The following is a 25,256-nucleotide window of genomic DNA, read 5'->3' on the forward strand; positions in this document are numbered from 1 at the left end:
AGTGGGAGAAGGTGCAGGAGGAGGTGAACCAGACTGGGGACACACTGGGTGGAACGTCTGGCTGGCATGCCCACTGGGGACCAAGTGGCACGAGCTGAAACTGCAGCCCTTTTAATGCCAGCGCTGGCTTGACAGGGTCACATTCCCCCGCCCCCTCCAATCTCTAGACTAGATTACTGCAATGCACTCCACATGGGGCTGCCCTTGAAAACTGTTCGGAAGCGGGAGTTTGTGCAAAAGGTGGCAGTCAGATTCCTAAATGGCACTGGAAAGTCCAAGCATATCAGAGCCCTTCTGCCTGCATTGGCTGCCCGATTCACGATGCTGCTTTCGACAGCAGAATGCTCCTCTCCAGTCTGCCAGGTTCATGAGACCTACCTCTGAGGCCTTCCTCCAGCTGGGGAGGGAGTGGAGGCCCAGAACAAGGCAACAAGGAGGAGGGCTCTCTCAGTGCTGGTTCATCTTAGCACTTAGGGAGTGACCTCCCCCTTGAGGCCGGCCGGCCCCAACATTGGCCTCTTTTCAGCCCTAGGTTAAGATCCTCAACCTCCATGCATCTAATAACATTTGATGGGACATGGCAAGTGTTTCATCCATCTGGGTTTTTTCTTGATAGGGTTTTAATTGTTCAAGCTGTTTTAACTGTTATATATAGGAATTTTATGCTGCATGTTATTGTATTATGTTGATGTCATCTGTGTTTGTTATTGTACCTGCATTGTTTAATTGCTGTGAACCACCCAGAGACCACTGGCTGTACAGAACCCTGAAGGCTTCTGCAAAATATTTTGTCTGTATGTGCTAGCATCCCTGACATTATGCCATCTGAATTTGAGGGCAGGTGAACATTTGGACCCAAATTGGGATAATCTCTCATTTTATCTCTCATTTTACGTTAGTAAAATACTTGGAATAATAAGCTGTGTAGCTGAGGCATGAGAAGCAGAAAACTGATGAAGGCTTGAGGCTGTGATCAGTATTAAGAGAGGTTTCTCTTCAAATGCAGCTAAAAGGTCATGATAACATAACATACAGTAAATGGATTTGTTAAATAAATGCATTTACTTTAGAAACTGTGCTAAGAGTGAAAAGATCATGGACGTGAAATGCCCTCTTTTTCCCACCTAGGGTATCTTTAACCAGTTTCAGTGCAGCAATGAGAAAGTGCTGCCTTCTGATGCTCTTCGGAATGCTCTTGCAAAGACTTTCCAGGATGAGCAGCGTTTCCAGCTGGGCATCATGGATGATGCTGCAGAATGCTTTGTGAGTATGGCACAGGTGCAATGCATGTACATGCGGCTTAACTGAATTTTTGAATGCTTTGGAGAAAAATTCCATCAGATCCTAAAATGGGACTTCTGTGTCACTGACCTCCCGCTGTCTGTCATTGAAGCACTCCTGTTTTCATGCCTTCTCACAGGAGAATCTTCTGATGAGGATTCACTTCCACATCGCAGACGAGTCCAAGGAAGACATCTGCACTGCCCCGCACTGCATTTCACACCAGAAGTTTGCAATGACCTTATTTGAGCAGGTACGGCACAACTTCCACTCCAAACAGTATAATCATGAAATGAAGAACTAGCGGATGGGGAATTTGTACAGATGTGCATTTCTCTCCCGACTGTTAACGGCATTTATCTCTGGTTTAGTGTGTCTGTACCAGTTGTGGTGCCACTTCTGACCCTCTGCCCTTCATCCAGATGGTGCATTATATCTCAACCACGTCACTCTGGTAAGTCTCCATGTCTTGCACTGGAAAGGAAAAACGGTCCTCTTGTTTCATTCTTTCCTCCTAAATGCTGCACGTTGAGTGGCAGATGTCGCTAAAGCCATTAGGAGTTTAATGAAATAATTGGTATGAGACGCCTTCAAATTGTGTGGAGACAGGTGCCTGCAGGAGGAGGAGGAACAGGGCAGGGGACAGTGCTGATCGCCTACGGAGAGCAGAGCAGTCTGGGAATGAATGCCAGGGTCTCGATGGCAATCCAAGGTCTTTCCTTTCCTGCCACAAAGCATGCATTTTGAGACCCAGGGGCCTTCTCTGTACAGCAGATGGGCATATCTGGAGCCAGTGTGGTGCAGTGCTTAAGAGCACGGGACTGGGACTCAGGCGATCCGGGTTCGAGTCCCCGCTCGGCCATGGAGCCAGCTGGGTGACTGGGCCAGTCACAGACTCTCAGCCCAACCCACCTCACAGGGTTGTTGTTGTGGGGAGAAGATGGAGGAGGAGAAGGATGTAAGCTGCCTTGAGCCCTTTGTAGGAAAAAGGCAGGATATAAATCGATAAATAAATAAATACGGGAGGGACAAAATAGACCTCTGTCACCTCTAGCCTGGAAGGGGGAAACTTGTTTAAGGGTATGAAGTGCTGTGCATATACAGAATCAAAGATCTCAAGTTCCATTATTTCACTGTATTCTAACCCAATGTACTTAGATTTCAGTAACTTATAATGGTATGTATAAATGCCTAGCCTGTTTTTTCCCCTCCCAGGTGTTCTGATCAAGGTATTAATTCATTTCTTTCCTCTGTATTGCAGTTGTCTTGATGTTAAGATTATAAGCTCCATGGGGGGAAGGACTGCCCTCTTGCTTAACCTGCCATATAGCTCTGGTAGTGCTATCTAAATAACAAAAATAATAATGCAAAAGTATTGATTACAAACAAAATTATATTATTAATCTTGCTTTTTACATTTTTAAACTTAAAGCAATCAGGCAATTTGCATGCTGGAAAGACGAGAGAAACCCACTCCGGATATGTTTGGAGAGCTGCTACAAAATGCAAGCACCATGGGGGACTTACGAAATTGTCCGGTTTGTATAAGTTGTTTGCATTTAATAGAAAGAGTGGCCCAAAGGGGGAAAACAGTATCTGGTGGGATCTGTGTCTGATAACAGCTTTTCAATATGTAGTTCATCAGTATACCAGAAATACAATAATCTCTGGATTACTCTGAAGAATTTCTTAGCTTCAGTAGGTACCACACAGTAGGTACCACAGAGGGGCAGGTATAGTCAAGGAGTAGGTGGAGCAAGAGGCAGCTGTATTAAATTAGTTTTAGTTCAATAAACGGGCTTTCTGTTTTACAGAGCAACTGTGGGGAAAAAATCCGTATCCGCCGTGTGCTGATGAACTCCCCGCAGATCATCACCATCGGCCTGGTGTGGGACTCGGATCATTCAGATCTGGCGGAGGACGTCATTCACAGCCTGGGCACCTGTCTGAAGTTGGGAGATGTGAGTCTTTCATCTTGTGGCCAGGCTTTCTGCTTTGCTTTCTCCTCTGCTATCCAGGTGTATTTTCCTTTTAGCAGTGGAGGCTCAGCAGGGCCCATATGCTAGATTTCCACCTGGACTTGAATAAATAATTCCCAACAATTTTCAGATAGGAGCATTTTCCAGATGAATGTGAAGAACTTTTCTGTGATTATCCTCTCCTCTTTTAAAGCTCTTCTTCAGGGTAACTGATGACAGAGCAAAACTGTGTGAACTGTATTTGGTTGGAATGATCTGTTACTATGGAAAACATTACTCCACCTTCTTCTTCCAAACAAAGATTCGCAAGTGGATGTACTTTGATGATGCCCATGTCAAAGAGGTAAGAAAGTTGGAGGCTTTTGTGACATGATTGGGTGTTGGCGAGAACCACTTTTCCCTCCTGCCACGGGACTTCACATTATTCTAAAAATGCTTTTCACAGTTTAACTCACTCTCCTCTCACCACACAAGTTGCTCTTGTGTAACTTTCATTTATTTCTAGGAAGCTGATACCAGAAATGTTCTAGGGAGATTATGTCCTTTGTATGTCAGTGAGCAGCCACAGTGTTCTTGAAAGCAAAAGCTGATATTCATGTTCTGACTGCCCCAAGGAAGGCCTTTGAATCACTTATTGCAGGGGCCCTCTTCCCGGGGTGATTTATTATGGATTGTTCCTCATCTAGGGACAGCTGCATGTGTGAATGCAGGTAGGTTGACTCCCAACATTGACTAATGTGTGCCCTGGTCCAGATTTTTAGAGACATGTCCAGGACAAAGGTTTGCTTTCCCAGAAGTGGGATGACTAGGAGGGGAAAAGAATGAAGAGTGGGAAGACAGGAGATGGGAAAGGGCAGAGAGGGGGAGAAGAAAGCCCAATTGGACGGGCTATTTTTTTTTAACTTTATTGATTTATTGTTACGCTACAGTGTTTGTCTTTACCGATTTATCATGATGTACATACAGACCAATGCTCTAGGGCTTTGTTTTTTGTTCTGCTAAACTCAGCACTGCCTGTTGAACTTATTTGTGCTGTTGTTGTGTTGTTGTTAGTCGTGAAGTCATGTCTGACCCATCGCGACCCCATGGACAACATTCCTCCAGACCTTCCTGTCCTCCACCATCCCCAGGAGTCCACTTAAGCTCATGCTGACTGCTTCAGTGACTCCATCCAGCCATCTCATTCTCTCCATCCCCTTCTCCCTTTTCCTTCCATCTTTCCCAGCATTAGGCTCTTCTCCAGGGAGTCCTTCCTTCTCATTCAGTGGCCAAGGTATTTGAGTTTCATCTTCAGCATCTGGCCTTATAAAGAGCAGTCAGGGTTAATCTCCTCTAGGACTGACTGGTTTGATTGCCTTGCGGTCCAAGGGACTCGCAGGAGTCTCCTCCAGCACCACAATTCAAAGGCCTCAATCATTCGGCGCTCAGCCTTCCTTATGGTCCAACTTTCACAGCCATACACTGCAACTGGGAAAACCATAGCCTTGACTACACACTTTTGTCGGCAGGGTGATGTCTCTGCTTTTTAGTATGCTGTCTAGATTTGCCATAGCTTGCCTCCCCAGTAGCAAGCGTCTTTTAATTTCTTGGCTGCAGTCCCCATCTGCGGTGATCTTGGAGCCCAGGAAAATAAAATCTGTCACTACCTCCAGTTCTTCCCTGTCTCTTTGCCCGGAAGTGAGAGGACCAGATGCCATGATCTTAGTTTTCTTGATGCTGAGTTTCAAGCTAACTTTTGCGCTCTCCTCCTTCACCCACATCAACAGGCTCTTTAGTTCCTCTTCACTTTCTGCCATTAGAGTGGTATCATCTGCATATCTGAGGTTGTTGATAATTCCAACTTGTGATTCATCCAGCCTCACCTTTCTCATGATGTGCTCTGCATATAAGTTAAATAGGCAGGGCGACAGTATACAGCCTTGCTGAACTCCTTACTCAATTTTGAACCAATCAGTGGTTCCGCATCCAATTCTCACTGTTGCTTCTTGACCCTGAGGTTTCTCAGGAGACGAATAAGATGGTCTGGTACTCCCATCTCCCATCTCTTTAAGAACTTGCCACAATTGGTTGTGATCCACACAATCAAAGGCTTTAGCATAGTCAATGAAGCAGAAGTAGATGTTTTTCTGGAACTCCCTAGCTTTCTCCATGATCCAGCGTATGTTGGCAATTTGATCTCTAGTTCCTCTCCCTCTTCGAAATCCTGCCTGTACTTCTGGTAGTTCTCGATCCACATACTGCTGGAGCCTAGCTTGTGGGATTTTGAGCATCACTTTGCTAGCATGTGAAATGAGAGCAATGGTGCAGCAGTTTGAACGTTCTTTGGCATTGCCCTTCTTTGGGATTGGAATGTAAACTGACCTTTTCCAATCCTGCGGCCACTGTTGAGTTTTCCAAATTTGCTGGCATATTGAGTGTAGCACTTTTACTGCATCCTCTTTGAAGATTTTGAATAGCTCAGCTGGAATACTGTCACCTCCACTAGCTTTGTTGTTGCTCAGACTTCCTAAGGCCCATTTGACTTCACATTCCAGGATGTCTGGCTCGAGGTCAGTGACCACCCCATTGTGGTTATCAGGGACGTTTGGATATTTCTTGTATAGTTATTCTGTGTAATCTTGCCACCTCTTCTTAACCTCTTCTGCCTCTGTTAGGTCCCTGCCATTTTGGTCCTTTATCATGCCCATCTTTGCATGAAACGTTCCCTTCATATCTCCAATTTTCTTGAAGAGATCTCTGGGCCTCCCTATTCTATTGTTTTCTTCTATTTCTTTGCACTGTTCATTGAAGAAGGCATTCTTATCTCTTCTAGCTATTCTCTGGAATTCTGCATTCAATTGGGTGTATCTTTCTCTTTCTCCCTTGCCTTTCGCTTCCCTTCTTTCCTCAGCTATTTGTAAAGCTTCCTCAGACAAAAAGAAAGTTTTGCTTTCTTGCATTTCTTTTTTTTGGGATGGTTTAAGTTGCTTCCTCTTGTACAATGTTGTAAACTTCTGTCCATAGTTCTTCAGGCACTCTGTCTAGCAGATCTAATTCCTTAAATCTATTTGTCACCTCTACTGTATATTCATCAGGGATATGATTTAGGTCATACCTGAGTGGACTAGTGCTTTTCCCTACTTTCTTCAATTTAAGCCTAAATTTTGCAATGAGAAGCTCATGATCTGAGCCACAGTCAGCTCCTGGTCTAGTTTTTACTGACTGTACGGAGCTTCTTCATCTTTGGCTGCAGAGCACATAGTCAATCTGATTTCTGTGTTGACTGTCTGGTGATGTCCATGTCATCTCTTGGCATGGTGACACTTGAGACAGAACTCAGGGCATTCTTTGGGGTGTGTTTATTTATCCTTAAGAGCTGAGCAGGGTTGTCACTGACAGGACAGTTTGGAGGGCTTTCATTCATAGTGTCACCAGAAGTTGCGGAACGACTTGATGGCATGTAACAACAAACACATCACTCAAAACTTCCCATTTTCAAGCTTTATGCTGCATTCCGTTTGCCAGTGTATTTTGGCCAAGGTGGGCAGATAACGTGAACCTGAACCTTTCATTAAGAGCTTGTGCATATGTGTCCTGTCCCAGCTGGTGATCCATTCCTATCCTTTTTGCAAAAAATAAAAAAGTGACATATTGCAGCAGATCTAGGCTAGTGCAAACATGCTGCCATTTACATTTTACTCAGAAGCTCTTCCCTTTCACTGCTGTAGGATGCAGTACTTGGACTCAAAATCACCAGGTCTTGGACTCTGAATACCTCATTTTTGCATTTCCTTTAATTCTTGCCCCTTCCTGTCTTTGTTAAAAGGCAGAAAAGTAACAAAAGGAAGCATTCTTTTGTAATTTTAACATGCGCAAAATGGCCTTTAGAAAAAGAAAGAACTCCCCAGAGAACAAAATGCTTTTAAGATTTCTTAGAGGGAATGCTGTGAAGAGAAGGCTTTCAGATTTTCATGAATTTTCCATTTACTTAACTTTGACCTTGACCATTACATAGTTCTTTTCTTCCAAGAAAATTAAAAAGCCTCTTTTGAAGATTGAATTTTCAGTAGTCCAATGCAAGCAAAATAAGTTGAGTCTAAAGCTAGGATGAGGACAGCATGTGAAATCAGTTGAAATTGCAAATAGGAATGGGAACCAGCTGCTGAAGATGTCTTCCTGGCTTTTAAACAATATTTCAGATAGGCCCCAAATGGAAAGATGTTGTAACCAAGTGCATTAAGGGTCATTATCAGCCCCTGCTGCTACTTTATGCGGACCCACGGGGGACTCCGGTGTCAACCCAGGACACGCCCGTCCAAGTGGACCTTCAGCAGTACAGCAGAACTTACTACGATAGCGAAGATTCAGGTAACCTCTCTGAGCTTTTGGATTTCAGAGATTGCGCTGCATTCTTGCCAGGCTGCTCATGTGTAGGATGTCGTGTGCGTTACCAGTACCAGCAAGGAAGAACACCGGGCGAAGTATCACAAGCTGGGGGAGTGGCAGAAATGGCAGCAACAGGTTCGAGCAGGCAGGGTTGGAGTTTCATAGACTCCATAGGAGCAGATGAAATTCTGTAAGAGAGAAAGTCGTCTTTATTACTGAAAACACTTTTTTTTTATAAGTCAAATTCATTTTTCTTAACTTTCTCAGTGGCTACAGAATTCCTTTCCCAGACACGCTGAATTTCTGATCGTGGTTTGGCAGAAGCTCTGTGTGTCGTACTTTGTATTCTGCATTCAGATAGAACCATGGAGACAATATGCAAAGGATTGTGTGTTCAAAATATATATTTTTCCCTTACCTTCCTATGCAGTTTTGAATCCTTTATGCAGTTTGTGACTTTGTGCAGAACCCAGGAGTTCTAGCATAATCCTCAGCTCCCATACTTAGGGAGCGCAAGTGGGAGTCTACACAGAATCTCAGGGAAGCAGGGTGGACTTGAGGGGAAGTGCTTGTCTTCACTTCTTCCACTAACCCCACTTGAGCCCATTACAAATTGGTCTTCGAGTAGATTAGGCTTAGAGAAAATTTCCTCTGTGCCCAGTCACTCTCACCTAACCGTGTCATTTCAGAGAATTACTAAGTGCTGTAATTCCAACATGTTTGCCTCTGTGACGTGTCAGTCAGCAAAGACTCGGGGAAAGACCCAGTGGCCCGTTTGTTGGTAGCAGAACTCTTGTCTCCGGAATGATTGCTAATGTCAGAGCATCTCTCACAAGGACGGTCAGAGCTTTTCTGCAGACTCTGGGCAGCCGAGACAGTGTGGGAAGAGGTGGAACATTTTGTTTAAAAAGTTACCTTGTAACTTGTTATCTTTTGCTTGGGCTTTTCAGGAAAAGGAAATTTGCGTAATAGCAAGAGGTTGCAAGTTCCCCAGCAGAGTGGCTCTTTTGGGCATGATCATTACCGTGGAGTGATCTTTCCTCTCCAAGAGCCCGTGGTCTGCCTTCGCCCCTTTCTTATCTGCAGTTCCAACTCGCACTGTCTTCTTTTACCAGGGCGTGAGCCTTCAGTCACAAGCGACACCAGGACAGACTCCTCTGCGGACAGTTTCCCGTATAAACACTCTCACCATGAGTCTGCGGTCAGCCACTTCTCCTCTGATTCCCAGGGAACTGTCATTTACAACATGGAGAATGATGCCACCTCACAGAGCAGCAGGGACACAGGTGACCCTTTTCTTCGGCTGGGGAAAGCATGTGCATTGATTCAGGCACATATCCCAGGTCAGGGGCGAGTGCTGGTTCCAGGGGGAGGCCCTTTGCCAGAGACCATGGCCCAGGCCTGCCAGCTCGCCTGCACAGAGTAGGGCCTCCAGCCAGCACGTGGAGGAGCCGCTCCTTGAGGCATTGCTGGAGGCAGATGCTGTCCGCACATAGCTTGTGCCAGTCGGGGACTCCGCTGGGCCTGGGGGAGCTGCTAGTCCCTGCACCATGCAGCCCAAAGCCAGCTTTCCCTGATCAGGGTGGCAAGGGAGGAGTGAGCCACCGTTTCTCCCCAACTACGCCTGGCTCTCTGCTTCCTTAGTGAACTTGCCTGAAGGGCAAAGGGAGGCTTTTCCATTGGTCTTCCACTGGTTTGTCCCCCGTCCAGGGGCCAGACTGAAAGGCTGAATGCCATCTTGGACAGTATTTCTGCTGTTTCCTGCCGGCCAGACAACTGGGTTTCCTTGTTACCACTAGGAGCAATGCTCCTAATTCTTCCACCTGCCAAACCCCGTTCTTTGCCAGTCTTGGCTCTCATTCCAAGCCCTGTCCTCCACACTGACCTCCACAGCTGTGCCAGCAGCAGTGGATTTCCTGCAGGAAGGGATCCCCGGCTCATGCCAGCACTGATACAAGGACACTGCACCCCTTCCCACCCTCTCACATGCACGTTCCTCAAGAGTCTCCGGAACCTCGCCCCTCCACATGGCACTTGGCATGGCCCTGGAGCCCATCCGTGGTCCCACGGGCCCTTGCAAAGCAGCCATTTGCGCCATCGCGGCTCTCGTTCCATAATCTCAGGCCGCTTCAAAAGAGCACGGCGCCATTCTGTGGGGCGCCCAGCTGACCCCTTTCTTTGTATTTGTGCTTCATTTTAGTGGGGTTGCAAGGCTGTGCTGTTAGTTGCGTGCTTTTTACTTCTGAGCTACCCAGAGCACCTTCAGGCTATTGGGCAGTATAACAATGGAACAAATAAACAACCAGTGGCCAGTCAGTCTCAAATAGTAGCCATCGTTGTCCCATCCCCTGAAAGACAGAAGCGTGGCCCCATCTTCAGGTGGAAAGAAATTTGGTTGTGGTTTGCACAAGATGAGCAGCATGAATGTGGGGTATTTCAGGTGTGGTCAGAAAAGGTGCTGCGTACATGCATGTGTGGATGCCTTTTTGTATCTTTTTGAGAAAACAAGAACTGGCAGCCTGAGGTTCTTGCAGATTGTAACCTGCACGGCATGGGAATGACCTCCTGGCCACGTGTATTGCTAAGTGTATTTTTCACCATTCTGGACTTCTTTTGCTTTTTCAAGCCAATATCATAGATAAGATGCTGAATTTCTTAAAATGTGTAGCTAATATGGGAATGCTGTGTGTAGTTGTACTTAAATCCAGGAAAAGGTCACAGTGCAAGAGCAGCAGTTTAAAAATGAGATGGAGGGAGGGAGTCGTGTTTGCGTGCGAGAGGGGCGTGTGTGAGCTTATTAGCCTGTCGGCATGAAAAGAAGCTGGTGGGCCTGGAGCTGGTCAGCCAAGGTGCCGGGCACTGCTCCGGTCAGCCTGCACAAACGGTTCCCATAACCACGGTTTCTGAAGTGCTCGTTACTTGGGCTTTTTAAATACTTCCTTGCAGACGCATTTCAGGTCAAGTTAGTCATTCCCCTGGTGCCAAAGCACTAACTGGAAGTTACAATCTATTGGATACTCGTGGCAGATGAGTGAGGCTTCCTCCTCGTAGAATGCTGAACAGCTGGTCAGGATGCCACTTCTGTTCTCCCAGGACACCTGACAGACAGCGAGTGTAATCAGAGGCACGGATCCAAAAAGGGCTCACTGGCGGACCGCAAGAGGAGTTCCAGCAGGTCGCGGAAGAAGGGGGAGGAGTCCCAGCCATCCGGATACCACAGCGAAGGCAAAGATGATGGTTTAATTCTTAAACGCCTGTTCAATTTGAGATGTGAACTGGGCCTCCTTTCTGGTCAATCAGCTGAAAAAGAGGGAGTGAGACGTGCAGTTAATTCAGAGGGAAGCTATTTTTGTCGCTGACGCTGTCCTCTCCTTCCATTCTTAAACTGCAGGGGAAACACTGAAGGAGAAGCAAGTCCCCAGAACAGCCCCCAAGACATCGAGCAGTGCCAGCAGGCTGCGGGACCTGAAAGAGACCGTCAGCAACATGATCCACAGCAGGGCACTGCAGGGCAGCCAGGGCTCCCCACGCGGAAGGAAGGATCCGGCTGAAGCGCAGCCACTGCCCCGGGCCCTGCCGGCCCAGCCCCAGGACTGGGAAATGGAGAGCACCAGCAGCGAGTCCAAGTCCAGCTCTTCCAGCAAGTGCCGCCCCACATGGAGGCCCAAAAGGGAGTCGCTGAACATAGACAGCATCTTCAGCAAGGAGAAGAGAAAGCAGTGCGGCTACACACAGCTCAGCCCCTTCTCTGAAGACGCAGGTAACCCTGTGGGGGGATGTGCCTGGGGGCAGGGAGAGACAGGCCTGTGTGGCTGATGGGCAGGGCCGTCTCGTGTGTGTGCTGCTGGGGGGGGCGCAGGGCCAGTCCACTTCTCGCCCACATCGGGTGGACGTTTGAAAGTCGGGGAGGGAGACCCGACTTGTCCTTTTGTGATGCTTTGCCTGTTTTGTATTCTGAACAACATGGGAGGAGAAATGCTTGCCAGAATCTTAACTGCCCAGGAGCTTTCTCTTTGTAATGAGGACCATTTGTTGTTTCTCTTTAATTGCACGTGCAGGACGCCATATTCATTTATTTCCTTCTGCAGCACAATATTTTACAGCCAGCTAGGAAAGGAAGCTTTTCCCTCAACAGTATTTGGTAGTGAGATTGGCTGGCACAGAATCAGCAAGTGTTTAACAAGTTCCTGCCTCTAATGGGAAAACCCTGCAATTATTAGATCAGAACAATCAATGAACAAACCCCAAACCTAACTCAAAACTGGAAATGAATTGCTACAGGGAGCACCAAGAAAGGGGTTAGATTAAATCAGTGATTTAATTCAAAACATTTCATGCATTATTCATACTGTTTGCGGTAAGCATAAAAACACAGCTGATCTCAAATTGTATATAGCTTGAGACAGTGCCTGTTTGGTTTCTAAGTATTTGCTTAGTGCTATTTTAGAAAACAAGGTTCTGCTTAGTTTTAGATCACGAGCAAATTTCAGAGATGGGCAGTCGCTCGCTATAGAGGAGGAGTTGCCGCTCACCCGGCTGGCAGGTGACGCCTGCAGGGGCTTGCCGTGGCTTCGGCATCAGGCTGCCGCAGACGCGCCTGAACAGTGGTGCCGTGCGGGGACTGAGGAGGGAGTTCTCTTCGCCGAGCAGTGAATAGCTGTGCCCCACCACGGAAGAGCAGCGTCTAGCAGAGCCACGCTGCATTGGAGCGAGGGCCGCAGGTGCCCTCCTGCTCGCCCAGACGCCCCTGACGCTCCCTCAGACAGGGCCTTCCTCCAGAGAGCGCTCTCAGCTTGGCGCGCAGGTCGAGCCCTGGAGTCCCCAGTGAATGAGGGCCTGGAAGCGTCCGTCCCAAACCAGGCATCCCCTGCACAGGCGAGTTGGGCCGGTGAGGCCACAGTCCGCGCTCACACTGCCAGCGGCCGGCTGCCCCCTCTGTCCGAGTCCGTGCGGTGCCCAGGGCAGCAGCTCGCCTTCCGTGCACTTGCGGCCCCGGGACACGGCTGCTCTGCCGCCACGTCCTCCTTGCGGCAGAATGCGGGCGAAGCACCTCGGCCCTCAGCTGGGCTCTGGCTGCTTAGTCCAGCACGGAGGCTTTCAAGGCGGCAAGCGCCCAGGCCGAAGGCCTACTGGTGACGCCTCAGAGGAGCCTGAGGAAGCAGCATGGGGGGCGGGGGCGGGGGGGGTCAGGCGGCTGTTGCCGCTTTGCCACCTCCCGTGTCCTCTAGCCCTGCTGGGTCCAAGCACTCCCTGTTTTCCTTCAGTGGGTCAAGCAGCTCGTTCTCCAGAAACACAGAGGAGCAGTGGCTCGCGTGGGCTTCCTGTGCCGGGTGAATTCGCAGGCTCTTGAGCCCGTCGTCACGCTGATGGGAATCGCAAGGGGCGTGCAGAGGGACTCAGGCAGTGGGTGGAGAGACCACCGCCTCGCCCAGCCCTTGTGGGTTGGGACAAGCAAGGAGCCCATCGAGGGGAGGGGAGTCCACCGGATTCCTGGGGCTTGGCTCCCTGGACCCCACTCTGCGCTGCGGCATCCGGGAGCCTGAGCTCCCGGACACAGGCCCAGCGGTGGATCGCAGGGTGCCTACATGCCGCACAGGCCTCTGGCATGGAAGAAGCCCGGCTGCGGGGCGCTCCGTCGCAAGGGGCTCGCCAGGAAAGCAGCGCGCCTGCCGTAGGTTCGCCACCCCTGGCCTAGATGCTCGTTGAGCTGAACCCGAACCTTTCACCTCAACGAGAGAGCCCAATTTTGCCAGGACCACAGTCTTTTTATTGTAACGTCGGGTCTGTTGCTGCCACAGGCCTGTTAGGAGCTGTCTGGCCAGGCTCCCCAGTAGGTTATCAAGGCTCATCCTATGAAAGGCACCGCTCCTTCATCTCCCTTTGCTGGAGCTGCCCTGTTGGAGGAAAGAGTAATGCAGAGCAACAACCTGGCTGAGTCCATTAAACCTGGGCACTACTCAGTGGCTGTGTGCTGCAGAGCAGATGCCTGTTTTGGAAGTCTGGCTCTGCCCCAGCTCCAGGTAGGCCCCCTTACTAGGCGCCTGCTGCTGCACCTGCACAGAAGTGATAAAGGAGAAAGTGGTTGATACCTGTAACAGATGTTCTTCCAGGGGTCCCCTTTGCACAAACCGCCCCCTGCCATTCTGCTGGTACCTTTCTTTTGTGAGGTCCTTCATGCTCCCCCTTTCCTGTTATTTTTATTAGTAGAAGGTTCCTCACCTTTCTGGGAGGGAGCGGGAAGAATCAGCTCCCTGGCTTAGGACGTGCAGGCCCCACCAGGCCAAGTGCACAGGTGGCCATTTGAAGAACCTCAATTATTTTATTTATTTATTTATTTATTAAAACATTTTTATGCCGCCCCATTCGCCGAAGCCTCGGGGCGGCTTACAACATCGATTACAAGCAAGCAGTACATACTTATGAAAGGGAAATGTGCAGGTGTAGAGTGTGATAGCAGGGAAATGGATTTTCCTGTCATCTCATGTTCTTACTAGGTAAAGAATTTGTGGAAGAGGAACTTAAGGAGCTGGTCTCTCAGGCTAGGCCAAACCAGTCGCACAGGTACAAGCACTGGGCACTAGGTCGGGGTGTGCACCATCTGGGGGACCAGCATCCTCACCTGATCCAGAGGATGGAGTCCGGCTACGAAAGCAGCGAGCGCAACAGCAGCAGCCCCGTCAGTCTGGACATGCCTTTGTCAGAGAGCTCCAGCGCCTCCAGGTGGGTGTCACGCGAATGTGCCTTGGCTGCCTTGGCCACACGTGGGCTGAGTGCACAAGCTCCCCTCCTCTTCCCTGAACACCCTGCGATTTCCCTGCTCAGCATCCCAAGAGCTGACAGGTAGAGCAGGGTTGTAAATTAGAGCAGGGAGCGGAGGGAAGGGCTGCAGCACCTGCTGGCCGGCACAGGCACAGAGAGCTGCCCGCCCGCCCGCCCTCACCTCGCTGGTGCTTGGAGCAGGCAGGAGCAGCGGCTGTGGCCACCTGGCCTGCCAGCAGGCCTCCCTTGACATTGTGGAGGAGCAGCGCTCTCCTGCCCCTTGCCTGCCTTGCTCCCCGTGAGCTTAGCTGTCTTCCCCTGGTCCCCTTCCCAGCTGTAGGCAAGCCTGACCGCCCTCAGGGAGCAAGGAGGAACATTTGCTCCGTTGCCTCTCTGCGAGGAAACAGGGTGGCCAGGACTGGCTTGCTCGGAGCTTCTGGGTGACTTCAGTGCATGTTAAGATGATGACATGCAATCTAATCCTGCACCTCCAAGCTTCAGGCAAAACGTTTGTCTCGTACAGGGTTATGCATAATTGACTAAAGCAAACACATATGTGTTTTAAGGCCCTTATTCTTTTTTACAGAGTATTCTTGCAGGAGCACATTTTGGGGTTCTGTTGAATCTCAGGCATGTATGTGTATGTCCATGGCATCCACATTTCAGGCTCTGTGCTATTTCTGAAGGGAAGATACAGGTGGTAGCTGGCGTGGGGGATTCTGCCATTCTGAGGGCCTGGAGCTGCTTTAAGTTGGGCAGTTTTGTGGCGCCAGGGAAAAGGCGACCAAAGAATTGCAGCTGGAAGACTGCCTGCCATGTGGGTTTGCTCGTAGTGGCTGTGTCACCCACTCCTAGCCAAAGACATCCAGACTTATCTAAAGAGCCAGGAATTAACAACCCTGGTACTATTTTGTGTAACTTCTGCCATCAGAACTGATTTAGCTCCTTGATGAAGAGGTGTCTGTGCATCTCTAGTTCTTTCTCACAGCAAAACACTTTTCTTGGCTCACGGACAGCTCAGGTGGGCACTTCTTGTCACCATAGCACTATAAAAGCATACCTTTAAAAGTGTCCAAGCCTAGCCCTGACTCCTTTGTAGTTTCTTTCTCGTGTTCCTATGAGATGCTTAGCTGCTTAGGTCAGCCAACATCAAACAATGTATATTCATGGGGTTGCAACAGTTCAAACCCTAATCTGGCTGCATGTCAAATTGTAAAGCCTAATCTTAAAACTTCAGATTTTCCCTGGGTCCAAGAAGCCATGGAGATGTTGGACTTCAGGCCTATTTCTCGTGGCTCCGTCAGGTGGGGTGGGCAACTTGTGGCCCTTGTGGTGTTCCGGCTGCAGCTCCCACGGTCCCTTGCCATTGGATATTGTAGTCGGGCTGATGGGAGCTGTAGGCCGAACCACTTGAAGGCCCAAAGATGGTTCCCTCCACCCTTAAGGGATTCTTCAGCAAGCTTTGGGACAGCGTGCCCCTCCCTTTCCTAGCGCAGGAAAGCATCGACTAGTTCCAAGCCCCAAAACCAGTTTTCCTGGTTGGTCTTAACTTATACAGGCCTAATAGCTTGGGGCTAGCATATCGTGAGCATCGTCTCCCGTCTCCCGCTGTATTTGCAGCACCCTTTCCAGGGGCCTCCTCTGCGAGGGCTCCTGAGGACAGCTTGTTTCCAGTTGCAGCAGCGCCCGGTGGGGGAGTGGCTGCTCCAGAGGAGCTCCATCTGGCATTGCAGTGGGCTCTTTGGGGCACCTTTCCACTGCTATGTAGGCCTTCCATGTAGCTTTCTAAAGCATTACTGTGTTTTTAGAGTTTTACCCTGCTGCTGGTTTTATTCTGCTTTTCCTCTGTGTAAAAATTTTAAATATCATAGATTGTTTTATTACATTGCATTTTAGGGCTTGAATCTTTGTAAGTGTCCAAGTGGGCTTTGGCTATTGGGACTGGCCCCAGGTAGGCTAAGCATTGGCTGCCTCTAGAAAGAAAACCGTCTTAGCTCTACTGCTTCTGCAGCGTCAAGCAAAGACTATGATGTTTCACGTCAGAATCATGTTGGTTTTCTTCCTTTTACAGAGATTCTCATCTGAAGCGACCTGGAGGCTTCGTCCCGGCCTGGCGGAATATCCCAAAGTCGCATAGCAGCAGCATCTTGGAAGCAGAGTCTGTCTCATCTGCTCCTTCCTGGGCAAGGAATAAGTGCTCCATGGGTAACAGCAGCATGCGTTTTCCGTTGCTAAGCACACGCGGTCCCGGAGTGCGGAAGGCCCACTGGTGCGATCGTGCAGCTCACGGGGGGTTTGCTCTGTGAATCCAGGGTGCTTCCGAGCTGGAGCTGCCTGGCGTTGCCAGGCCAAAGGCGGGATTGTGCAGGGAGAGCGATGGCCGGGGAGCTGTGCGGGGAGAGCCTCGTTTGGGAGCGACCCGGGAAGGAGTGCGTGGTGCTTTCCAAAGTCTTGGATCTTGCAGGCGGTGGCCATGCACGTGTGGGTGAGCGGGAGGAAGGGCTGCCGAGGAGGGGGTGCTCTCTTGGGGTTAAGCAGTGGAAAGGGTGCCGCTATTACTTCTATGCTCATGCTGATTCGTGGCTCTTCGTATTGTTTGAACTATTTGACTACCTGGGGAATAAGTGCTGCTGGATATTAAGAACTGTTAATGGGGGTAACCTTTGCATTGGTGGCTAATGGAGTTCTTCATCTGGCTGTAGGAATTACAAAATAGTTGAAGGAAGACTGGGGTATTTAATACATGGGTAGAGATGACATAGATATTGCTATTAATGAGCTGATTAGAGGAACCAGACTAAACATCAAATAACCTTTGTTTAATTTTTGGCTTGCCACCCACTCAGAGTCTCTTCTAATTTTTTTAATTCATCAAATAATTTCCAAGATGTATACCTGACAGCTCTATATTTATGATGCTGTCTGCAACAAAAAGAATAGTTATGGGGAAGTCCTGGCTGTTCACAAACCTGCTATGGAGTATAACAGAAGGCGTTACCTTAGGTAGGGATTTTCGGAGATTGGTCTTGCAACCTGTGCCCCAGAAAGGGCTTCCAGTATGCGCCTCCTGGAAGATACCTGTTCCTAATAGAGCGCTGGCCCTATTCCTGCACCCCTCCAGCCTGTCAGGAGCAGCCCGCTGGCTGCCCTGGAGAGACCAGGGCTCAGAATTCTGTGAGCTGAGGATGCCCATGCTTTAACATGGCGGGAGAATCCGTTGCCCAAGGGGGGCGTCAAGGAGGCCAAAGAGACTAGTCACCGCCGGGCAGTTTTGTGTGCGACATGCTAATTTGGGATAATGAGAGGCCCACAAAAGGTCAGAAGCCCAAGAACTGCCAGTGCACACCCAGCACAGAAGGCCTGGCATTGGCCTAAGCAGAACAGTTGCGCCTGCAGTGCGCTTGGGTTGCACCGTGGAATAACTGGAATAGCTGGCTAAGAGTCACATGGGAACTTTGCCAGAGGCGAAGCCCCGTGTGGCTAAAAAAGAAGCAGGAAAGCCAAATAGTGTGACTCAGGCAAGGGGAGAAGGCGAAATGGTAGTCCTTAAAAGGTGGGCTGGGTGCCAGAGACAGAGGTGGGTGTTTGGAAGAACCTGGAGGTTGTGAACCAGCCTGGCCCTGCCCTTCATGGAGCAGTGTGGCAGAAGGCGCTGAGTCCCACGCAGAGAGAGCAAGCCAGGGAGCGGATCTGGAGAAATGAAGGGGAGCCCTCAGGAGATTTCCGGCCCCTTGGCTAGATCACAGCCAGCTGGCTCAATATGACAGAAGCCACGCTAGCAAGAAGCCAGCGGGAGAATATGCCCAAGGGAGGCCGCAGGTGTTGGCCTGGGGTGCTTCACCCGGCGGATCTGTCTTGAGGGGTGTGACACTTCAGCGTCGCCACAAGCTTTCTGCCAAAACTCTGGGTTGCCTTATTTTAATGGTACCCACCTGGGTCAGTGGACTAGGGTGGCAAGGCAGGCACATGTCCAGAGCTCCCCGGCCGGCATCTGTAGCCGAGCAGCCCTTTAAATTTGGTTGCAACAGAGGGCATGCAGGCTAAAGACTTGCAGCCGAAATGACCAGCTTCTTGCTCACCGCAGCCAAGGGCCTTCAGCTCAGGCAGCTTTTCCTCGAACAAGAGCCCCAGATTAGGCAGGGTGCCAGGTGGAGCCAGCAAAGAAGCAGCTGCTCCTGCCCGGCAAGCCGTCATCACGGGGTCTCTTCGAAGCAGCCACACACCCAACAGACAGGGAGGATGCGGGCAGCAGTAGAACCCTCACTTCCTTCATAAACCTTTTATTTTCGGAAGAGTGGCTTGGCACAGGCCTTCCGTTGGCTATAGTAGATTTGAGAAGACTGGACAGAAAGCGGCTCTAAATGGGATGCAGCATGAAGTCACTGGATGCTGTTTGTTTCCACAGGTGGGGAAATACTTGTTTCCTCCAAGAGCGAACTAGATGAATTGCAAGAGGAAGTTGCCAGGAGGGCCCAGGAGCAGGAGCTCCGCAGGAAGCGGGAAAAGGACCTGGAGGCGGCGATGGGCTTCAACCCCCACCCAAGCAGGTTCATGGACCTGGACGAGCTGCAGAACCAGGGTAAAGGGGTGGGGGGCAGGCTGCTGCTCCTGGGGACGGATGGGGGGGCAGTTGGTGTACGTCTGAGCAAGTCAGCAGAGTGACGTACAAAGTGCGAATGGCCTTCTGCAACGAGCATTTCATGCCCTCCTCTTCTTGAAGTTACTGGAGTTGTGGCTTCTGTCGTGATGATGCGTATTCTTCGAATGCATTTGTCTTGGCTGAGCACAGAAAGGAAATGCTTGCGTCTGTTCATTGGATTGATTTCTGCCCTGCCTTTCCACCCCAAGGAGTCTCCAAGGCAGCTTATAATGAAATTAAATAAACCATATGAATGCCCTGGGACCGTTTTAAAAATGTACAAGATGAATTATTGAGCTGTAATGATCCATAATCTAAAGCGGAGGAAGCCTTGGGCCACGTGACGGACAGTCCGTGATGCTGCGCTCAGAAATGCCGCTCACAGCATGTTGGTGCTTGAGGTTATGGTCTGTTTTAATTTAAAGCTTTTTCCTCCCCTCCACAGGAATTTGTTTGAGGATTTTCTCCTCCAAGGAATAAAGCACGTTAGTCCGAATGCTCTCTGCATCCCAGTAGTGCAATGAGCAATTATTTATAAATGAGGAAGGTCCAGAAAGCAAACTTAATTTAGCCTCAGCTAATCCTTAGGCTACTTGAGGTCACAAGTCATGTATGAATGGCAATCGCAATGCCAAATTTTGTGGTTTCTTTTGGTGGAAATGTGAGGGCGAAGTGATTCCGCATATTACTTAATTGGTGCCCTTTTTAACACACTTTAAAACAAAGGGCACTTCTAGGTGAGGAATTCTGCACTCTCATTACTCAGTTTGCAGAATTTTCTGGGGGAGCAGTGATCCAGAGGATGAGAGCTTCTATTTGAAACCCTCTCATGTTTTCACACTGAGTCTAATATTTTTTCTTACCACAAAAAATCATCTGAAGAGGAAAAGCCAGAATAGCCGCAGCATGCCTTTTTATTGGGATCCACCTGGAAGCACCCACATTTTCTCCAAGCAGCTTAAACCAGTCGAAATAAAAATTAAAAACCCAACTAAAAAAAATGCCCCAACTTAAAATAGGTAAGGTAACTGCAGCATTAAAATACAACTGTAGCTAAAATCAGTTAAATTCCTTAGCCAAATAAAAGGATCAGTCTAATACCAAAAGCTTGTGAGGTCAGTTGCTCGGTGAGCGGTCCTGGGAGAGTAGGGTGCGTTGCGGAGTCGTCCGACTGCCGTCGTGGGCTTGGCTGCTCCGCTAACGGGCTGCACTGATTTTGGCATGCGGCGCCAGCCCACCGTGCCGAGGCATGCTGGAAGACCAGTGTCGAATTGTCTCAGGAGTGGACAGAGGGCTGATTCCCATGGGCCAGTTCTGGGGCTGCATTTTACACTGGCTGCAGCTTCCAGCTGGCCCTTAAAGGCAGCAGCGTGCATTGGATGGTGTCATGAGCGAGCACGTGGCTGACAGCCGACGGGCCGTCTCTGCTCCAGAAAGCGTTGCGGCATCAATCCATCAAAGGCGCTTCAAGCCGCACATGTCAGTTGGGCATCTGCAGTCCTTGCTGAATCTAATTCTTCCCCCAAACCCTGAACTTGAGCCTTGAGGAAGTCAGCAGCCTGCCCGGCCGTGTGCAGTGGACGCCCATCTTGCCTGGCCAGAGTGCCGTCTGCTTCGCACTCCTCCCGTCCGTTCGTGCACACACACACTCGGGCACCTCAGCCAGCTCCACGGAGCTTGTGGGAGAGGAGCTGTGGGGAGTGGGGCTGGCTGTTGTGAGCGCATTAACGGTTTCCCGCTCCCCGTCTGCGAACACCTCCGCTCCCTATAGACCTGCCGCATCCCGGCACTGAGCCCCTGGCCTTCTGCATCGGCTGCACCTGGGAGCCGGAGGTGTGGGCGCCAGGGCTGGGGGTGCGTTAGGAGGGCTCGTGCTCAGGCGGAGGCCCGGGAGGAGCGCCAGTGCCGATGAAGAGTGCTCCCCTTGCAGGGAGGACTGATGGCCTTGAGAGATCCGCGCAGCAGGCAGAGTCAGTCTTTGAAGAGTCGCTGCACCAGGAGCAGAGAGGAGATTGTGCGGCAGCTTTGGCTCTCTGTAATGAAGCGATCTGTAAGTAACTCTTAATTGCTTCGGCTACTGCGCTTGTAACCATTTACTAATACCTGATGTCATCACATGCAGCGCTCGAGCTGACCGGGCAGCGCGGCCAGAAGGGGTTGCGTGTTCCGGTCTTAGCTGTGCTTGGTGGCACCATCTTCCTGACCCCCGCCGTTCCTGGAGTTTAGCTTCGTTGCTTCCTTGTTCTTGCAGCTGGGCCTTTTTCTGCAATGACGGTAGGGAGGGAGGGACTGTTGTGCTCCTCCCGATGCCTGCTGTTCCAGCCGCCAGCCACCTTGCGCCCAGGATTCCCAGTCCAGAGGCTGGTATGCTGAAGAGCGCTACCCTCCCCCCACCCCCCAGGACAGTGTGTCGTTGCAGAAAGCAAGTGCCATGTGTCATTCGGTGACACCGCCGGGACAGGAGGCACCCGTGTTTGGATGAGGCCGACATGTGTGCTGTGACTCTTGGGAACATGCGCTGCTGCTTTTCTTTATTTGTTACTTCATATTGTTGATTGGCTGATTCTCCTTCCCCGCCCGCCTTCCCTTTCTTGCTGGTTAGCAGACAAAACAGATACCATGTGTCATGGCTTTGGAAGGGTGAAAGCATTTGTAGAAGACTCAGGGGGAAATGAGGCAACATGTAGACTCCATAAAGGCTCTGCTAGCGCGTGTCCCAACCGGCTGCCTTGGATTTCATATCATGACCGGACTCTTCGGTACGGAGAGCTTGGCTGCAGTGTTTGTGGCCAAAGATGACCGGCAAAGTGCACAATAACTGGTGGCATGAGGGCCTGAGTGACTCTGGTCACAGAGAAAAGGACAGTTCCTGAAAACCGTTTAAAATTTTGTTCAACTTTGTATGGTTTCAGTTCTGATTGACCTGTTTGGACACATAGCTAACCAGAACGTGCATTAATGAGGACAGATGCATCCTTGCACTCTCTTCTGTGGCAGTACTTGCATGTTCCTTTTTATGTTTTGGTTGCATCTTTTGTTTTCTCTCCCTCCCCAGTTTTGTTTTTGTTTCTGCTCTGTTTTCTTTTGCTTTTTAGCTAAACTAAGACTTGCCATGCATGACGCCAGCTCTAGCACTCACGGCAGAGCTCTAGTCGATAAGAAACTGCAAATCTGTATCCGAAAAGAGCGGAGCCTCCAGGAGAGCATGCAGCCGCAGCCGCAGCCAGCACAGCCGCCGCCGCCCACCTGCCACCTGCCACTGGGGGGGCACATGACCCAGTCGACAAGGTAGACTGAGAATGTTGCAGTACTCCAGAGCTGAACTGGGCCCAGAAAGATCTGGAAGGACGACAGGAGCATTATTTTTTCCCCTGTGTGTGAGGGATCACGTGCGTGATTCACGCCCTGAGTAACCAGGGTTTCGTGGACCTCTCCAGGCGATGGGAACGGCTGGATCTGACTTGTAGCTCTCTGAGCGCTCGGAGCACCGTCCACGGTGTGCATCCTGCCGAGTGCTGGGAACGGCTCACTGGGCGGGACGGAGGGAGCGCACGCCACAGCGTTGCTTTCCGAGGACCCACGGCGCCTGCGACGCGGGTGGGGCTTGCTGCAGGGCAGGTGGCAACTTGGCGACGTGGGCCGGGTTTCAGTGCAGGCCTGTGAGGCGGTGAGAGTGCTCTTCCCCCAGGCTGGAGAGGGTGTGGGCACAGGCAGGGTGAGCGCCCTGTGCCCCCCGGGATGGCCTGGGCGTGGCCCAGCAGGTGCCCGTGGCATTTGATCTGCAAGAGAATCGGGGGTGCTGGCATTCAGTGAAGGCGCTGGCTGTGAGGGAATGCCTGCTCACCCCTGAGCAATGGTACCGTTCTGACCCTGGGGCGTGACAGTTTTGTCAAAGTGCAATTCTATCTGGGAGAAGGGCAGGAAGATGCACGGCAACTGCTGAGTAGCAACTTTGCATTCACTGGGCAGCGAGACAGTTTTCTGGGGAAGGGTTGATAGAAACCCTTTTTGGTTTGCTGACCCGGTGAGATACTCTGTGCGAGAAGGAGAACACAGGAGATGACCATCCAAAAGAGCAACAGTTGCCTGAAGACACAGTGTGGGAAGAAACGGGCTGTGTGGGACCAGGACATGTATGCGCTGTGTGCTTGCTCTGTCGGCACCATCTCGATGAGAGGCCTTGGCAGAGCTGCTGTAGGAATGGCCCACGGGGTGCCAGGTAGCCCAGGAACCCAACTCAGACTCTGCCATCCAGTCAGTTCTTGCTTTAATTCTGAAAGTCCTGGCTTTCCTTTAAGAAGCGAGGCGAAACACAACAAAAAAGTTATGTGCAAAGAGGCAGGATTCCTTGTGTTCTTTGCAGACTCAGTCACATGTGCAGTTGTGGTTAAAAATGTTCCTCAGTGCTACACAGATCTCCAACGCTTGAATTGCAAGTCCTGGGCGAGAAAAGGATTATTTTTTGGTAATCAGCTGTACTTTAAAAATCTGTTTAACTTACAGACGGCATACAAACTAGCATATAGAATACGGGCACTTCCATCTGTTTTCCAACGTCTCTCCAGGGAAGTGGGGGGGGGGTGGAGAACGTGTTCCCAAGCCCCTGCATGGGGGCTGCCCCACTCCTCCCTCTTGCTGGGATGGGCGCTCCATCGCTCCGGGGCCTTTGGAGAAGCCGTGCCCTGCAAGTGAGCAATGGCCATCCGGGCTCCTCGCTCTGCTGCTGCTTCTGTATCTGAGAGGGGAACTGAGTTCGGGTTTTCCACAGTGCCTTGATGAGCTGAATTTTACAGCCATGGCTGGATGTAGCTGGAAACTGGTGTAACAGACACACTTCCCTTTCTCTAGCTATTTACCTCTTCACCATCCCTTCCAAAATGCGATTCATTTCGCAGATATTTCTGGCAGAATCCATACTGATTTTGCTTCAGACAGAATGCTTAACCTTTGCTTTAATAGTTATCACCATTTACTTGTCTTTGAGGGAAAATAAATTCAGTGGAAATCAGCCAATACCGCTCTGTTCTCCTTTGTTTCCAGTGGAACCTCTTATGGAAGAAAACAAGGAAAGGGCAGATGAGGCGAAATTTGCCATGATTCTAGTTAAGGGTTTTGCCTACCATGAGGCCATTTTGCATGATCAAACAACTCACTGTGGCTAATTTAAACCGCAGTGGACTGTGTTGCATCCAGTCAGCCATTCTGGATATTCAGGTGCAGCTTGCTGTGTCATACAAACCCAGGCAGTGAGGTCTGTGCAAGGCTTAAGCAACCCATACATAATCCCTGGCCTGTACCACAGTTAAACAGGCAAGCCAAGCCATCTGGTTTCAGAAGAGTGACAAGCTGCAGCTTAAATATTCCCAAACCGCCCAGCAGGCACTGCAGCCCACCGTGGCCTGGGTAGGTCACGGTGGGCTGCAATGGTCGTGCAGAGCATGCAGCGGTGCAGATGACAAAAGGGACCCGCAATAAATGTCTGGTTTGCTGGAAAAAGGTGGCAGCATTCCTCCAGATACTATCTTATGTCTCACACGGAGTAGAGATCTCTCTCCGTTAAAACAGTGCTCCTGTGAATCATAGTATTTCAAAATAAATTGAATGCAGAGTAGATCAGCAGTAAAGAACTACTACTGTTACTGTTCTTCAGTGGTAAAACTGACTCGGTGAAGTTTTGCAGGCTCTCCAAATGTTTTGGCCCATTGCTACTGTCTTGGCCATCTCCCTCACCGTTAGCTATGCCAGACGTCACCCACCCCAATATAGTGTCCATTGGCTGGATCTTCTTTGAACTCATCTTCTACATTTGCATTTTGACAACTTCAGTCATTCCTTTTAAAATAGCATGGGAGAGAAAAGCAACCCCAGGAGGACCCTCACAGAGCAAGATATGAGGTCACGAGTGGCGTCTCCCCAGCCTGGCCCGGGAGGGGACTGCCCTGACTCATGAGAGGACTCTGACGGACGCGGGGCGTGCACTGGCACCCGCCGCTCCTGCTGCAGGTTGTGTTTGTGCTTGGTGATGTTAGCTGTCTGCAAGGTGCCTGCCTGGCTGTCTGGGCGCCCGCCCAGAAGGGAGCCCTCCCTGCCTGCCCCCTCCAACTTGCCCAGGCAGTCCGGGTGGAGGCTGAAGCAGCCGCGTGCCCCGTAGTGGTGAGCTGGGGCAGGTGCGATGCAGAGGGAGGATTTCAACTGAGACGTGAGACGATTCTCCTGTAGGCAAGTGCCCGTGA

The 25,256-nt window shown here is 50.4% G+C and overlaps 1 protein-coding gene across 2 annotated transcripts in view; it reads left to right on the forward strand.

Moving 5' to 3' along the window:
* Nucleotides 1-25,256, forward strand: part of USP54 (ubiquitin specific peptidase 54) — a 52,068-nt gene that overhangs the window by 16,067 nt on the left and 10,745 nt on the right. Inside the window, exons 4-18 of one of the 2 annotated variants that reach the window (XM_044420161.1) lie at nt 1,129-1,263; nt 1,421-1,534; nt 1,653-1,735; nt 2,714-2,819; nt 3,096-3,242; nt 3,454-3,603; nt 7,439-7,607; nt 8,741-8,911; nt 10,719-10,850; nt 11,017-11,385; nt 14,120-14,345; nt 16,456-16,589; nt 18,790-18,963; nt 20,954-21,073; nt 22,119-22,311. In XM_044420161.1, the coding sequence (XP_044276096.1) occupies nt 1,129-1,263; nt 1,421-1,534; nt 1,653-1,735; nt 2,714-2,819; nt 3,096-3,242; nt 3,454-3,603; nt 7,439-7,607; nt 8,741-8,911; nt 10,719-10,850; nt 11,017-11,385; nt 14,120-14,345; nt 16,456-16,589; nt 18,790-18,963; nt 20,954-21,073; nt 22,119-22,311 (2,423 nt within the window). The remainder of the gene's footprint in view (nt 1-1,128; nt 1,264-1,420; nt 1,535-1,652; nt 1,736-2,713; nt 2,820-3,095; nt 3,243-3,453; nt 3,604-7,438; nt 7,608-8,740; nt 8,912-10,718; nt 10,851-11,016; nt 11,386-14,119; nt 14,346-16,455; nt 16,590-18,789; nt 18,964-20,953; nt 21,074-22,118; nt 22,312-25,256) is intronic. The other variant, XM_044420162.1, reaches the window with a different exon arrangement.

The sequence above is a fragment of the Varanus komodoensis genome, unplaced genomic scaffold (genome assembly GCF_004798865.1).
Source record: "Varanus komodoensis strain SLA01 unplaced genomic scaffold, ASM479886v1 scaffold11, whole genome shotgun sequence".
Taxonomy (NCBI): domain Eukaryota; kingdom Metazoa; phylum Chordata; class Lepidosauria; order Squamata; family Varanidae; genus Varanus; species Varanus komodoensis.